Source organism: Elgaria multicarinata, chromosome 4 (assembly GCF_023053635.1).
Source record: "Elgaria multicarinata webbii isolate HBS135686 ecotype San Diego chromosome 4, rElgMul1.1.pri, whole genome shotgun sequence".
NCBI lineage: Eukaryota > Metazoa > Chordata > Lepidosauria > Squamata > Anguidae > Elgaria > Elgaria multicarinata.
In genome coordinates, this window is record NC_086174.1 from 29,778,952 (window position 1) to 29,794,971 (window position 16,020).

At 40.8% G+C, this 16,020-nt stretch overlaps 1 protein-coding gene across 2 annotated transcripts in view; it reads right to left on the reverse strand.

The window, feature by feature from the left end:
• UBR2 (ubiquitin protein ligase E3 component n-recognin 2) overlaps nt 1–16,020 on the reverse strand; it is a 67,808-nt gene that overhangs the window by 18,051 nt on the left and 33,737 nt on the right. For both annotated transcript variants that reach the window (XM_063124004.1, XM_063124005.1), the window contains exons 20-32: nt 15,792–15,855; nt 15,284–15,408; nt 14,062–14,114; nt 12,790–12,892; nt 10,231–10,279; nt 8,761–8,915; nt 8,547–8,649; nt 7,661–7,770; nt 7,490–7,570; nt 5,280–5,461; nt 3,323–3,522; nt 2,599–2,692; nt 1,643–1,804 (exon numbers count right to left, since the gene is read on the reverse strand). In XM_063124004.1, the coding sequence (XP_062980074.1) occupies nt 1,643–1,804; nt 2,599–2,692; nt 3,323–3,522; nt 5,280–5,461; nt 7,490–7,570; nt 7,661–7,770; nt 8,547–8,649; nt 8,761–8,915; nt 10,231–10,279; nt 12,790–12,892; nt 14,062–14,114; nt 15,284–15,408; nt 15,792–15,855 (1,481 nt within the window). The remainder of the gene's footprint in view (nt 1–1,642; nt 1,805–2,598; nt 2,693–3,322; nt 3,523–5,279; nt 5,462–7,489; nt 7,571–7,660; nt 7,771–8,546; nt 8,650–8,760; nt 8,916–10,230; nt 10,280–12,789; nt 12,893–14,061; nt 14,115–15,283; nt 15,409–15,791; nt 15,856–16,020) is intronic.

Sequence of the window (16,020 nt, forward strand, 5' to 3'; positions counted from 1 at the left end):
TTGCTAGTGTGTGATGAAGAGATGAAACATTAAGAACTAGCTGTATTATATTAGCAACATGAACAGTAGTAGGAACTGATATCAGGGATACTCCAGGGTCTCATATAACAATATAAATGTTCATCCTAACATGTGTAGGCATCTTATTCTCTTTCCCCCACGACCCAAGAACAAAACAATTCTTAATCATCTTGAATCTGAGCCTTGGAAATGGCAAAATTCAACAGCTTTAATAGCTACACACATATAGATTAAGTGCAGAGTCCTTTCCTTCAGGGACTTAGTCTCAATTTCTGTAAACAGAACTGAGATTTCCTGTGGCCACAATGTATAATCCAGTATTCAACAGAAGAAAACCGCTAATCCCCATGACATAGTTTGAATGTGGCAGATTCTACTCTGGCACAGCAAATCTCTTAATACAGCTCTCTGACCTGTTAAGCAGATGATTACTGGTGTTTACCTATCAACGCTAAGGTTTTGCCACGTGAGACTTTGGTGGGTTAGCCATTTGCAGCTTTTTCTAGGGCAAACCCAAAACAAATTAAAAGCATACAACTCTTAAAAATAATGAGTCGCCAACTGCATTTCAGAATCGGTAGAGGTATCATACTAATTTGTGACAACTTCAAAAATAAAATAGAATATTAATTATATGATAAACTGAAAACTTTCTCTTAACCATGCATTGTATAAACAATGCGTTGGTTCCAGTGTTTCTACCTGCCAGCAGAAGCACTCCCTGAACGAAATTCCAGGCAGGATGGTTTGGCCGGCAGGAAGTGAGGGGGTGGATTTTCACAGGGTCCTCCCTTTTCCTACAGTCTCCAGTGGCATCTCCCACGCTGTTACCCCCAACCCTCCAGAGCAGATTTTCAGGGTGGGTGAGAGAAGGAGATTGCATGAAGAGAGGGAATTTATTAAACGTATATTCCACTTCTCCACCAAAAATGGTGCTCACGGTGGTGAAAAATACAGCTTCCCTCATTCTACGACTGGGAATGCTCCACTAGATCAGAAACCTTCCATGGAGAGAATGAACAGAATAAGGATAATATTTTCCTCTACTGCAGGTGTCAAAATATAACATAGCTAGGAAGTTTGTGTTATCACCAATTACTGCTATTGTGAGTGGCAACTGCTTCTCTTGTACACATCTGAGTTTTGCATGGAAATGCCACAGACTGTACGTCTTGCATTTCATGGGCTTAAGAATGTAAGAGCAGCCCTGCTGGATCAGATCAAAGGGGTACCTAGTCCAGCATCCTGTTCCTATGGTGACCAACCAAATGCCTATGAGAAGCCCACAAGCAAGACATTAGTGCAAAAGCACCCTTCCACTCATGTTATGTTCTCCAGTACTCAGATGTGTATTGCCTGTGATCCTGGAGCTAATATATAGCCATCATGACTAGTATTTTGGAAACTTGAAATATTCAGCAGTCTATAGGCTGAATATTTCAAGTTTCCAAAATTGAGAACTTAAGTACAAGGTACACAAAGCACCCAACCCTGCAACTATTTTAACAGAAAGCATAGCATTTACTCAATTCCAGCTCCATAGATTAGCCAAATTGAATGGTTCAGATAAGAAGTTCTATTTCTATGAAATCGACCGAGATGCTTACAAAGAATAACTGACCTGTTAAATAAACTCCTTGGAGGAGGAAGCAGAGGAATGACAGTGTTGCTTAAACATTCACACAGAGGGCAAAGGAATTCTCCATTTTCTACATCGTAACTTGTGTGCACTCGTAATCTCTGTTGTCGTCTTTGCTCTTTTGCTTGAACAGCATCAAAGTATCTTTAGAAAGCAACGTAAGATATTAAATTAATTTTGCAAAACTAGTTCAATAATACTATCTTGCTGCCTTCATCAACACAATGCAAAATACACACTCATGAGTATATCACGTACTTCATATAAGGTTTCCCTAATTTTATTTATTTATTTATTACGTTTCTATATCTGACAATGGCTGAAGTTCTCTGGGTGGTTCACAAAAACAAAAACAAAAACTTAAAACCATAAAATACAATATAATAAAACAGAACATAAAAACCTAAAATTGAAACCAGAGTAAAAACTAGAGTAAAGCCAGCAGCAGTGCAAAAAGCTAAAAATGTTCTAATACAATTTTAAAAATTGAAGGATCAAAAAGCTGGGAAAATACAAAAGTCTTTATCTGGCACCAAAAAGACCACAACATCAGTACCAGGAGGGCCTCTCTGGGAAGAGCATTCCACAAATGAGATGCCACCATGGAAATCTCCACAGGTTCTCCTGATCAGCCTGCCAATTGGGAGCTACTGGAATCAAACCATTATCAGGACCTGCAGCATACAGTCAAGGACTCTGGAAGTTGGGCGAGAGTGGAAACAAATTTCCTGGCAGGTATTATTTATTTATTTATTTATTTATTTATTTATTTATTTATATAGCACCATCAGTGTACATGGTACCCACCGACATCCTGAATTTCGTAAGTGGCCAAACACAACTGCTGGGCCAAGTGCACTAGACGTTAGAAGAAACCTCCGTCTTCGCTGCCTAGACACTACATAACTAACATCTGTTAATATTCAAAAAGCAATTACCTTTGCCAGCAGTGGGCATGCATAATATGTCCACAGCTACCAGTGTGCGTTCCACATGACAAGTCTGGATGCATGAACAACGGATCGTATTTTTCTGCATATAAATACATTTAAGAACATTAAAAGGGGAATATTCAATTAAAATGTTACTCACATTAATTATATACAAAATTACAATAAAAGAGGAGTATTTTAACCAGAACATAAAAGAATGAGGACATTAAATAATTATTTTAAAAATTGGGTGGAAAATAATTAAAAGATAGGATGAAACATGAAAAGAGAGCTGAATAGCAGAGCTCTGTCCTGGGTAAAGGGGGGGACGGGGACTAGATGGAATCTAGCAGACCTAGAGGCGAAAATCTAGGTCACATGATCCCTCCTTCCTGGGCAATACACAGGGAATTAACCTATTGTTTGATGCCTGCTCACACTAGGATTTTAGTCAAGTTAAAGGTTTTAAAAACTTACTTCCCAAGGTGGCCCATGCTTAGTGCACATGTATTCACCTCAGCTACTGGGAAAATCCTGATTGTTTAAGGCCAGTGGCACTAAGCTAACGGCAGGTTAATTTGAAGGATTTCAGCTTAATTAGACTGTGAACAGAATCTTTCTCGTTGTTATTTTAGGACAAAGTCCTGTGCATTCGAAATGTAGGCAATCAGCTGAAATTGTACGCAAAGATATAATGGATATGCAATATCACATTATTGCCTCTACTTACCAGGATCTGGAATCACTTTATTTCTATTTTTAGACAAGACTGTTGATCGCTGAACAAATGCTGCTAGGACCATGGCTTTGTTGTCCATTTTAACCTCCTGCTCTTCTTGGCATAAGATACAGGTAACCACTTGCCTCTGCTCAATCACATTAGTCTGCTCAGGACCCAAGGCTATGAGCTTGGTATCTGAAACTGAAGGACTAGAATCAAATGATATTAGTAAGTATTTCACTGAAATGTTTACCAAAGTAAGGCAGTTATTCAGTTCATCATATACAGGTGTGAACTCAAACATTTCCATTCAGCTCATATGAACATTTCTACAAGAAGCCCGAGGAACTCTGTATTGTACCACACAGTGGCCACAATTAAAACCAATACTCTAAAAGGGCTTTAGACCTGCCAGAATTATGTTGCAGCCATTTCAGAACCCAGAGTATATACAAGGACATGCAAGATCCTTTTGGTTGATGTCAACAATGGGAATATAGGAGACAACCATCTTAGAGCCTATTAGAAAGCTACTAATCACAACACATAAAAAACTTCACCAAGTTTTCATTAATGCAAGCTTTTACTTGATTTGTATCAAGTAAGGAACCCAGATATACCTGAGCCATTGCAATAAGATGTTTAAAATACAACAGGAACCTGTCAATGTGAGCAGAGGCATAATGTGAGATCCATTAAGAGCTATTCTCACCATGAACAATTTGGTAACAGAAGTCTGGGGGAAATGTAATATAACACAAGTGGACTTCCAACAAGTGTTTCCCTTCCCCTACCCCGCCACCGCAGCCCCTTGCACACATGTGATATCTGGTGTGTGTGCGCAAGGGACTGCTCTGGGCAGAGTGGGGAGGTGGAATCTGATCCGTCACTGGATACAACTTTCTCTATATAGCAAAACCACATTTCCCCCAAGGGGGCAATGGAGGTTGGGCTCTTCTAGAATGAGCACTGCTACTGCTCTTCCTAGCAGCAAGTGCTGCACAAATCATCTTAGCAGAGCAGGTCCCAATCCCCAGTCTCCTATGAAAGTATCATTTTTCTTTTACCCATGTCTTGATTCTAGTCGCTAAGAGGTGCGTTTTTAGTCTGCAGATTCCCATAATATCAAATAATAGTCTGAATTAGACAACTATATATCTGATTTTTAAAAAAATAAAATAAAATGGAAATAAGTAGAAACAGCTATCACAGAAATCTGATTGACGCTGTCATTTAGGCCTTAGCTAGACCTAGGGTTTATCCTGGGATCGTCCCGGGGTCATGCCTGTTCATGTAAATGACACACAGGGGATCCTGGGAGCAGGCAGGGACGACCCCGGGACAATCCCGGGATAAACCTTAGGTCTAACTAAGGCCCCAGACAGCAAGTAACAAGTTCTCTGTTGGGTGTTCTCTTGAGAGTTGTGTCTATTAGTAACTGCTGCTTTTCTCATTTAATTTTGGTGGTAATTGGTTGGTGCTGTATTAATTCATATTTTTATGATTTTATGTAAAATCATATGCCATCAGCACTGGATAATGGAAAGGCAAGATAGACATGCTAAGAAATAACAATTAAGAAAAACATCCAGGCTTGCATCCTGTGGGAGGCTCCTGCCAGTAGAGGAGGGGAGAATGTGGCCTTTGCCAGTTCCCCCTGTGCCTCCCAAATGGGGGACCCTCTGGAAGAAGTGTGTTGGGGAGTCTACAGAAGCAGAGGACAACGGGTGAAAATTGCTTCACCCCCTTCTGCTAGCAGGATCCACTGCTGCATCAAAAGACTGCCTGTGAACAAATGAAGCCCTTCCATTCACAGAAGAGACATGTAGAATTCAAATCTAATAAATGAGCAACACAGGTGTTACTTAGAAATGCAATTGCAAGATGTCAAAGTGAGGGCTTCCTGTTAAAAAAAAAATGGAGCCACGTGCTAGCTTTTCAAAGGCTCTAATCACTTTCATCTTACCTGTTATCATGCATTCTGGAGGTAGAAGTTTCAAGTTCATCTAAAGTTTGCTGGAAGAGCTCTTTGTTCTCATCAATGAAGTGTCGCTGCATCTCAGACATCTGTGCCATGATCTTCTCTCTTCGCAGCCTGGCAATCTCAGCTTTTCTCTTTCTCTCAGCCTTTTCTTTATCTCGTGAGCTCTACAAAGTCAATGTGTTAGCAAATATAAATAGCTAGTCATAACTTAGGCCTTCAATATTGTGCCAGTTACACAATTAACGCAGGATTAAACACAATTAGGTAAAATAAGCCAAACATTCTTATACAATAATATACTTGCCACTCTCCCTCTTTTAAGAGTCATGTCACTCAAGAAGGAGCATGCTTTCACAAACACTGTGGGGCTGTTTGCATGATAGCCACAGGGTGAGCTGTTGCAAACAACACACCCTGGGGGTGTAACTGCACTGCCAGACAATTGGGCCCCCTCACCCCTTTCAGTCCTCCACCCCACATCCCCACGGACCAGGTGGCAGACCCATCTTGTCTGCCGCTAAGTACCCCTTCCCAGCTCTGACTGCGATTGGGGTTGGTTCCCCCACCCTTTTTAAAATCTCCCTGGCCCCTTTTTGTGCAAAAATAGGGCTGAGGGAAATAATAAACCGCCCAGAGAGCTTCGGCTATTGGGCGGTATAAAAATGTAATAAATAAATAAATAAATAAATAAATAAATATGCCTCTCCTGAAAATTGGATGGGGGGAATTCCACCCTCCCTCCATGAGACCTTGGGGCAACCGGCCTCATGGTGGGGGGATTCACCACCACCACCCTGGATTTTCGTGAGGAGCACTTTTAAGATCTAATGGAAACCTATGGAGAGATTGTTCCCCATGGGCTTCCACTGAATTTTAGAAATGCCACCCCAAAAAATCAGATGGGGGGAGGGAACAGGACCCATGGTGGGGAGATGAGTGTCCCAACCCCCATCCTATTTTTTGGAAATGGTAGGCACTTTTTTTTAAAAAAAAAATCCTGGTTCTGTCTTGCATTAATCAGGGCCATGGTATTTTTTTAAAAAAATCCAAAAATTGGGGGGGGGGATCCGTGCCCCCACAAGGGATGTGAGAACAATATGGTCCTTGAGGGGCTTCAATTTCACACACAATCCATCCCTGATTTTCTGCATGCAGCACCTTTAAATAACCATGCAAAGCGATGGACTTAATCTCCCTTTACTTGTATGGGGATTTAAAGCACCCATGTGTAAAAGACAGATCTCTTTTTTTATGGTAAGGAGTGGGGTACTGGGTGGGGAGTAGTGGGCCATATAGGGGAACCCTGAAGGTTCCCCTCCAGCACGACTGAGAAATCCACAGGAAAGTGAGTGATTATAAAGATGGTAAGAGGGGAAAGGGTTAATTACCCGGCTTGAAGGTGGTCCCCCACAGAGCCACGGTCTGTCTTTTGCATACAGGTTGATTTAAATCCCAATGCAAGCCCTTCTTCAGAAGCTGTCTTTGGTGGTGACACAAAAGAGGCCTTTCTCAGTGGCCACCCACATGCTGTGGAACTCCCTGCAGAGGGAAGCTAAGTTTCCCCCCTCTCTGTTGTCTTTCTGCCAGCAGGCAAAGACTGTTTTTATTCAAGCCGGTCTTTCGCATGCACGTGAGTTTGTTGGGCTGGATGCAGTTTTTATTCTGTTGTTGTTGTTGTTGTGATTTTAATTGTGTTTTAATGCATCTGTTTTATTATTGTTTTAATCAAGTTTTATTTATAACTATAACCTGCCTTGAGTGTCATTTTTCTGGATAGAAAGGCGTGGTACAAAACAAATAAATAAAGCTGCTAGAAATCTGTAGGTATGTGAAGAATATGCAAACTATATTATTAAACCTTGTAAAATGAATTCTGGTAAAAACAGACCCCAAAGAACCTCAGTTTACAGTTAATAAACATTCTGATGCACACCATTACTTGCATACTTTATTCTATACTTTGACTAACACTACCTCCCATCTCAGTTAGAATTTAAAATATTTTCACATAAAGAACTCTTGACACACGTATCAGGCAGATTCCACAACAATTTTTCTCGCCATACTGATTAAACTAGGTATTGACTATCAGCTACATTACATTTAGAATCTGTCAGATGAGGTACACTTGCTATTTGTGGGCTACCTTATATATCCCCAAATCACCAAATTTTCCATTTCATTACTTTTACCTCTTCCATAATATTTCCCTCAGTTTCTGATACAGGACTTGTAGAAGATCTTTCCCTTAGCTTCTTAACAGCATTAAAAGCCTACAAAAAGAAAATGGATACTGTTATTTGCTCTTTAAATACTGTACAATTTCAGCCATAAAGATGTGGAAATAATGCAGCACAGTTTACCTTTAGGATCCATCTGATCATATCCTTGTGCACTTCCAGATGGGGTGCACTTTGCAAAGTTTCTAGCATAGCTAATATACTTGGGGAATTGCGTGGTGCCTCACCAGGCCCTGTTTCAAAGAAGAATAAAGGAAGCAACTCAACATATGCATCGGGTATATTTCTTTGAATCCAGTTTGCTAGCTTAAATTCAATACAGAACTATGATCCAAAGAGGACTTATTTTCACGATATGTGGTTTTTATACAGACCACTCCTGTGGGTACCAATGTGGCAAAGTTCTTTAAAGGCACTGCAACAAGGATTAAAGCCACCTTTGCACACACAATTCCAATCAATTCATTAGCACATCTTTGCACCTCAACTGCAAAAGATGTTTTAATGATGATTAAAAGAGAGGAACCAAGGATCACTTCAACTCCAATTTGGAGGCAAATGTACTTTTTCCACAGGAAGTGACAGGCAATCTCTGTGTATGTATCTGAAATATATACATATACTGTTAACCATATGTGCCACAAGCATACTTAAAAACATGTAACATGTACTTGCTAAAAAACAACAGTATGTGAAGCAGCCTTCAAGGGTAAAAAGAAAAATAATGATACTTATTTGTACAATAAGATACTATGTTCAGGACGTAACACAGGACATAATGCTTCATCCACAGCAAATGGAAAAACTGAAAACTTTACTCATAGTTATAGTTCACTTTTGTTCTAGTGATGTAGTAAGTTTAAAGTAGAATTTCTTAGGTTATTTTTTTAAAAAAATAGGACTGCAGTATTAAAAGTCAATGCAGCATCACCTTTAACAAAAACCATTTTTAGAACCAATCCTTTTAGAAGACCAGAAAATTGCAATATGTGTAGAAGTATCAACCTACTTGAGATCTTCTGACTGAAGGTAAACGTCACTACATTATCTTCATCAGCATTCTCAATGTGCTCCTTTTCTTCTTGCAGTGCCATTCCAATCAAATGCAAAACCTAAGCAAAAATTAACGGGATCAGAGGTTGTATCTCTAAAAAGCGGCACGTACAGTTCACTAGCATTCATATGTGAATCAACAACACCTGGAGTTTAAAGCTTAAACGCACCCTTTGCAGCATGGACTCTGACCAGGCATAGCCATTATGCTCTACCGCCCACTGAAGTATCGTCCTCATAACACACAACATGACATCACATTGCAGAATATTGATCAGGCTTTCAAACAGAGGGCAGAATGGAGGTAGGACAGGAGGTGGGAGAGCTGAAACAGAAATAAAATATTGGACACTCTTGGTTTAGCAACCTTCACAGCGGGCTAGATCCAACGTTACATGAGGTGATTTCTGCTCTCACAACAGGAATTCCCCTTCTCCTTCATCCTCCTCTGTACACCTCCTACATCTGCTCTGCAAGATCCCCCAACCCTCTGGAACAGAATTCGGGGTGTACAGGGGATGCAAGCAGGAGGTGTGTCTGTTCTGACGGCAGGACACCACTGGATATAATCCAGTATAACCCAGAATATTTAAAGACTTGTCCTTAAAGAATGGTGCCTTTCCCCCCAAAAGTACACAAATAGACTTCATTATAATGTCCCATTGAATTCAACAGTTTCAGTGCTACTCTTCAAGCACAAAAAACAGTCCAGTGGCTAATACTCCAAGGTTGGATCCTATACTGTTCTAGTAACTTTTGATGAATAAAATCATGTGGGAGGGACAGATTATATGGAAAATTCCCATGTCAGCTCTCCACTTCCATAGGGAATGGTGGAACTAACATGAGAATGTCTTGGGATTTCAGTCATAAAAACGTTACTAAAAAGGCAAAGGATTCTGTCATGAGGAGCAACAGTCACACCATTCTGGTCTATGGTATTTGTTGCTGCAAACCTCAAATATCAAACTTTCTATAGGCTATACTTTACATAATTCATTATGAGCACGTACAATTGTGAAACTTTTGGGGAAGAATACAGATGGTTTTTAAAGGCATCTAAGATGGAGCATGCCAAGAAAAATGGAGATATTAGATGATGATCAAAAGGTCCATTTCAGCCAACTAAGGCAGAAACAAATTGTGACCCACCCACCCCAACCAAACATTGCTCACGAGCTAACGGGTTGTGTATAGCTGCCTGGGGCTGCAGAAATGGGGAGGCAGTCAAGCAGCTGGAAGGCATGATACATAGACGGTAAGCTCAATTCAGATTCATGAGTCACAAGCTGCACACAGCCTAAGCTAAAAAACCAGGCGTGAAGCTGGGGCTTTTGCTGCTGCAGTTGCAATAGCAAAGACAAGCTGCTGCTGAGTTTCAAAAACAACTTGTCAGATGTAGACGTGCAGTAGTGTAAACCACACACACAAAAAGCCCCAATTGCACATGTGGTTTTCTTAGGCACACATAAATGTCCCCTTTAGACTGCAGCCCTATACTTTTCCTTGAGAACAAAAGAAAACAGCAGCAAGCATACTTCTATTGCTTTGCATGCACTTTTTTTTTTTTTAAAAAAAGAAGAAGTAAAGGCAACAATGATAGCTACAGTGATAGCTATATAGATAGGTAAGACAAATACCTGTATCTTCCCGGTTTTGTCGTCTTAGTTTTCTTTGGGCTTCCTCTGCCTTATAAATAACAAGAAGTTAATATTCTAAATGCCAAGGACAAAAATATTATTTTTACATAATTAAAGGCTGCTGGTTTGCTTTCCTGTTCTGTTTGTCTACATTATGTGAGTATAACAATAATACTGCACCTTTGTTCCATCTGTATTAGAGACTGACATTTATAAACCACGCAGAGAGCTTCAGCTATTGGGTGGTATAGAAATGAAATAAATAATATTTGTTTACATTTGCCCATAGTTTACATCTGGGTTTTAAAATCATAGAATCATAGAATCATAGAATAGCAGAGTTGGAAGGGGCCTACAAGGCCATCGAGTCCAACCCCCTGCTCAATGCAGGAATCCACCCTAAAGCATCCCTGACAGATGGTTGTCCAGCTGCCTCTTGAAGACCTCTAGTGTGGGAGAGCCCACAACCTCCCTAGATAGCTGATTCCATTGTCGCACTGCTCTAACAGTCAGGAAGTTTTTCCTGATGTCCAGCCGGAATCTGGCTTCCTTTAACTTGAGTCCATTATTCCGTGTCCTGCACTCTGGGAGGATCGAGAAGAGATCCTGGCCCTCCTCTGTGTGACAACCTTTTAAGTATTTGAAGAGTGCTATCATGTCTCCCCTCAATCTTCTCTTCTCCAGGCTAAACATGCCCAGTTCTTTCAGTCTCTCTTCATAGGGCTTTGTTTCTAGACCTCTGATCATCCTGGTTGCCCTCTTCTGAACAATGTTACTGTCCTGCGTGCACGGCATCACCACCTGGGTCAATAACTAGTAGGGCACTTAATGCAAGCAGCTTTATCTTTCCCAGTATGGTTTTCAGGATTCTCCTGGCAATAAAGATGTGGTACAGTCCAAACCCAAGGCCAGATTGCAGATCAAACAATACAGCAGCAGACTTATCTAACATGGTGCCCTCCAGACGCTTTGTATTGCAATTTCCAGCATTTCCAACCACTGGCCGTGCTTGCTGGGGCTGATGGGAGTTATAGCTCAAATCATGTGGATTTTACCAGGTTAGTAAAGGCTGCGATATGGCCACTGCCAGATGGCTCACCAGTCACTGGCTGGACACTCTCAGACTGCAAAGCTCCCTTGTTTGCCCACCCCTTCCTTGCACACAACACAACTGTCCCTATGCCCCCTTTTTCTTCTTGCCTCCTCCATCCTTTTTCCTTCAGATTTTGCATCCTCTACCTATGCTTCTCAACTGACTGTTGGGTTTTTATCAGCTACTCTGCCACTAGGCTTCCTTTCTCTTTCAGTTGCCTGCATGCCAATAATTCCTTCCTCTAACACAGAGCTGGGCAACTTCTAGGCCAAAACATCTGGAGGGCCACAATTCCAATCAGCCCTCACTAATGGCTATGCTGACTAGGGCTGATGAGAGTTGTAGGCCAAAACATCTGGAGGGCCACAAGTTAATGAAACCATTCACACAACCTTTCCTGTTTCTACTTCTTTGCTCGCACCTGTAAGGGATGGGTGAATGGAACTGGGGCTGGCCTGTCTTTTAACGTGTTAATTTTATTGTTATGGTTCATAGGAAAAGGGAGATAAGCGGTCCAGCTGCATGGGGGAGAATGGTGATGCCAGGAACCGCCTGAGGCATGTCCGCCCGGCCTTGAGAGACATTAACATCTCAGGCGGAGGTGTGAAAGATCTACGTATGAGAAGCCAAGGGGAGGGGGGAAGGAGTTGGAGGAAAAGAAACTATAAAATATACTTGTGGGGGGAGTTCAGTGTGGCTGGCTGACTCCATGGCTGGGTGATGTATGAACTGTAGTTTTAGTTTTCTGGCTTGCTTTTTCTGGGTTCTTATATATATGCATGTTTTAATAGTTTTAGTTGCTAATCCCATGTAACCTACCCATTTCCTGAAATAAATGGTCTTAAACCTCCAAATTGTGAGCTGTGAGCGTTTGTTCTGGGGATCTGTGCTAAATCCAGTCCAAGGGCCGGCTTTTGCTGGTGCGTGCTCCTTTACAGCACCCAAACTATCTTCCTTAGTTCTTTCACAGAAGCCTAAAGCTCCATTCAGAAGACACCTTAAACCATGGCTTTAACCTTGGTGACTAAGGCTTTTGCCTTAGTCACTGTGGTTAAAGCCGTGGTTTAAGGTGTCTTCTTAACACAGCCTGGCTTTCTGGCTTAACCACATGGTTAAAGCCATGGTTTAAGATGTCTTCTGAACGGGACCATACTATTGGATTGCATTCTGCTAATATAACCATTAACTTGAATTTAGGAAACTAAGATTTAGGACAGAGCACACATACTGCTTCATTTACACAGCAAAGGTAGTGATGCTATGCCGCCACTGCAGGCAGCAATGCACTGAATTCTGCACAGTCATGTACATTCTCTTTGATGTCAGTGTGTAAACTGAAGAGCATCACCCATGCAGAATTCATTGCTTCAGACTCAAATAGTAAAACTGTGCATCATAATGTTCACTGAATACAAAGCTTGAGAGCCACTGCAGCCACGTAATTATAATTTATTGTCCATAGTTACCTTAGATTGCTCCGCCCTCGAAAAATGATAAAAATATAAGTTGAAATCTTTAGCACATTCTGGTTTCAACTCATACAATCCTCGGCCTGTGAGTCCTGGCTTCCTAAAACAGAAAAGAAAACTTAGAATCTACACATTAATTACAGAATATTGCTTCTAAAGAAGATTCATGAAGTATGAAACTGCAAACCTTTTGAAAACGGAGGATGAGATATGTTGTTCAGGCACAATCTGATCTTTTTAATAGTTTACCAGAAGAGAAAGTAGCCCCCTCTTAAGAAATTCATGTCTAGTTTCTTCCTGACAGGTGCCGGGTTCAGTGAACAGAAAGAGACAGAGCTGCTGCTCTGGCTTAAGTCAGGCAAAGAGCTATAAAAGACTATCTTCTGGAGTACAGGCCTAGCCTACTGAAGGCAGGATGCCAGCACTGGGTGAGGCCATCCCGTTTTCTCCTGTTCCACCACCCAGCATCCAGGCAGTGATGTAGTTTCTAGGGCAAGGAGGAGGCTGGGATTCTGTGAATTCCTCACTCCAAGCATGAGCTAGAAAGGACTAGAGTCTACTTATTAGATTCATGTGGCATCTGATTAAGTGGATTCTAATCCATGAAAGTTCATGCCGTAATATATCTGTTAGCCCTTAAGATGCAATAACAACAACAACAACAACAACAACAACAATAATAATAATAGTAATATTTATTTGTTACCCGCCTCTCTCTCTGGATCGAGGCGGGGTACAACACAAATGCCATAAATACATATAATTAAAACATTCAAAACTAATACGTCATTAAAAGCAGCACATTAGAAGACATCTTAAAATTCAACTGGGTAGATACATTTTTGCTGCAACAGGCTAACATGGATTCCACCCACCCCCCCATGTAATGTTCTCCTTTGCATATTTCTGTATACTAAGAAATAAGACAGAACCTGAACAATAATCACTCAGATAATAGAGGCTGATACATTCCTAGCCAGTTGAATTTTAAGATGCCTTTTAATAATGTGCTCCTTTTGAATAATGTATTAGTTTTATATGTTTTTAATCAATTATATGTATTTTATGGTGTTTTGTATTTGTGTTGTACCTTGCCTCGATCCAGAGGCAGGTAAGAAATAAATTGTTGTTGTTGTCGTCACAGTAGTCAGTGTAATTATGTATACTAAGAGAAGGTAATTTATAGCATATACTGTTTTAAGAATTAACTGGGCCACAAAATGTAGCTATGTTACACATTTTAAAAGGTTATTGCAGGAAGGACATTACTTGAAACAAGCAACTGCTTCAATCACAATTTCCATTCCAGTCTCTTTGTTCTCCTGTATAATGGAAAAAGGAACAGAAAATTATGCATCACTCAATATGCATATGACTAGCCACTACTTCCCAAATAGTTTTCTTGAAACATAGCCTACCATAACCTATGCACTAGAAGAACTCCCCACGGACCTGCATGTCAAAGGGCAATGCTAATTTCCTCCCATGCAGCCCTATGTGAGGGGTGAATCCTTTCTCCTCCCAATAACATCCCATAATAAGCTTTGCCGTGCAACAAATTTAGTTAATCCACTAGAAAATTACGTAGCTATCTATGTGCAAAATTTGGGATATGTTGGACAAGGAGGAGCTTAGCTATGCCCCCAAAACTGACTTTTGCCCCCATGGAAATATGTACAAATTTGTGTTCCCAACCATAACTCTAAGTGGCCCAATAGGGCCACAGAGGAGGTCCAGGATCTCTTCTCGATCATCCCAGAGCACAGGACACGGAATAATGGGCTCAAATTACAGGAAGCCAGATTCCGGCTAGACATCAGGAAAAACGTCCTGACTGTTAGAGCAGTACAACAATGGAATCAATAACCTAGGGAGGTCGTGGGCTCTCCCACGTTAGAGGCCTTCAAGAGGCAGCTAGAAAAGCCATCTGTCAGATGCGCTTTAAGGTGGATTCCTGCTTGAGCAGGGGGTTAGACTCAATGGTCTTATAGGCCCCTTCCAACTCTACTATTCTATGTTTCTATGATCTATCAATCAGAAAGTAATAAGCATGTTTAGGTCTCTCTCAGGATTGTGCCCTCTCTCTTAACTTTGAATACAAGTATGGGAATCATTCGGCAGGGTGGGGGATGGACAGACGAGGAACAGACTACAATTCCTGTTCTGGTTTCCCACTTTCCTCCAGCTTGAAGTTCTGCAGCAGCCATATTTGCCCATCTTGGACACTGGCAATGCAGATGCAGAGTAACTTGAATAATGGCTTTCTCCATGTTCTAAGTTGTCCCATTATGTTTGGGTTCCAACAACGACATGTCTACAAGCTACTAAGAAAAATCTGATATGCAGACTAATTTCTAGGGAATATAAAATGGTGAAGAAGGCCAAGAGTATATGGGCTGGGTGAAGTCATGTCCCCTAAGAACAATTCATTCATTGCCTGCCATCAAAAGAGACCATCCCTTGCCTTGAAAGAATTTTTAATAAGACTTACATCTTCTGGTAACGCTTTTACTAGTTCACTGTGAGCCATGGGTCGGATGCTCAACTGATGGATAATCTCTCTCTTGATTTCATCTCTAGCACTGACCCGGCCAACACCAGGAATAAATCTCTCTCCTGTAAAATAAACCAATAATTATGGCAAACTCTGATCAATTCCTTTTATTAATTGCTCACATAATAAGCTTTTAGCCTTCCTGAATAAATACACATAGGACCACTTTATATTTCATAAAGAAAAACGGAAGGAAGCACAAGAGATCGTATTTCTGGTGTAACCTCCACATGACCGATCAAGCAGTCCCCATATCTCATCATACTAGTTCTGTTATACAGAGCGGGAATGGTTTTGTTCCCTTGTTGTTCTTCTCCCTCTCATTCCAAACAGCAAATCACAGAATCAGAAAGAAATAAAGCCAAATGAGCTCTACACATGAAAGGTCTTCCAACTAAGTTTCCAAATCTATCAAATACATTGGCTGAAATAAATGCAAACTTACCAACAATAATTATAATTAGGTACAACATTTCATCAATAAGTGTATTGTTTTGCTGAACCACATCCTGAAAGAAAAGAAAAAATGGAGTGGGTGGGTGAATCAATGTATAAGGAATGCTTGACAAATATTTTTGAGATTTCTTATTACAACCTTAGTCTAATGTTGTATTAGATTAAGGTAATTAATTTCATATGTTTGTGAAGGTATGGAATGGAACTTGCAATAGCCT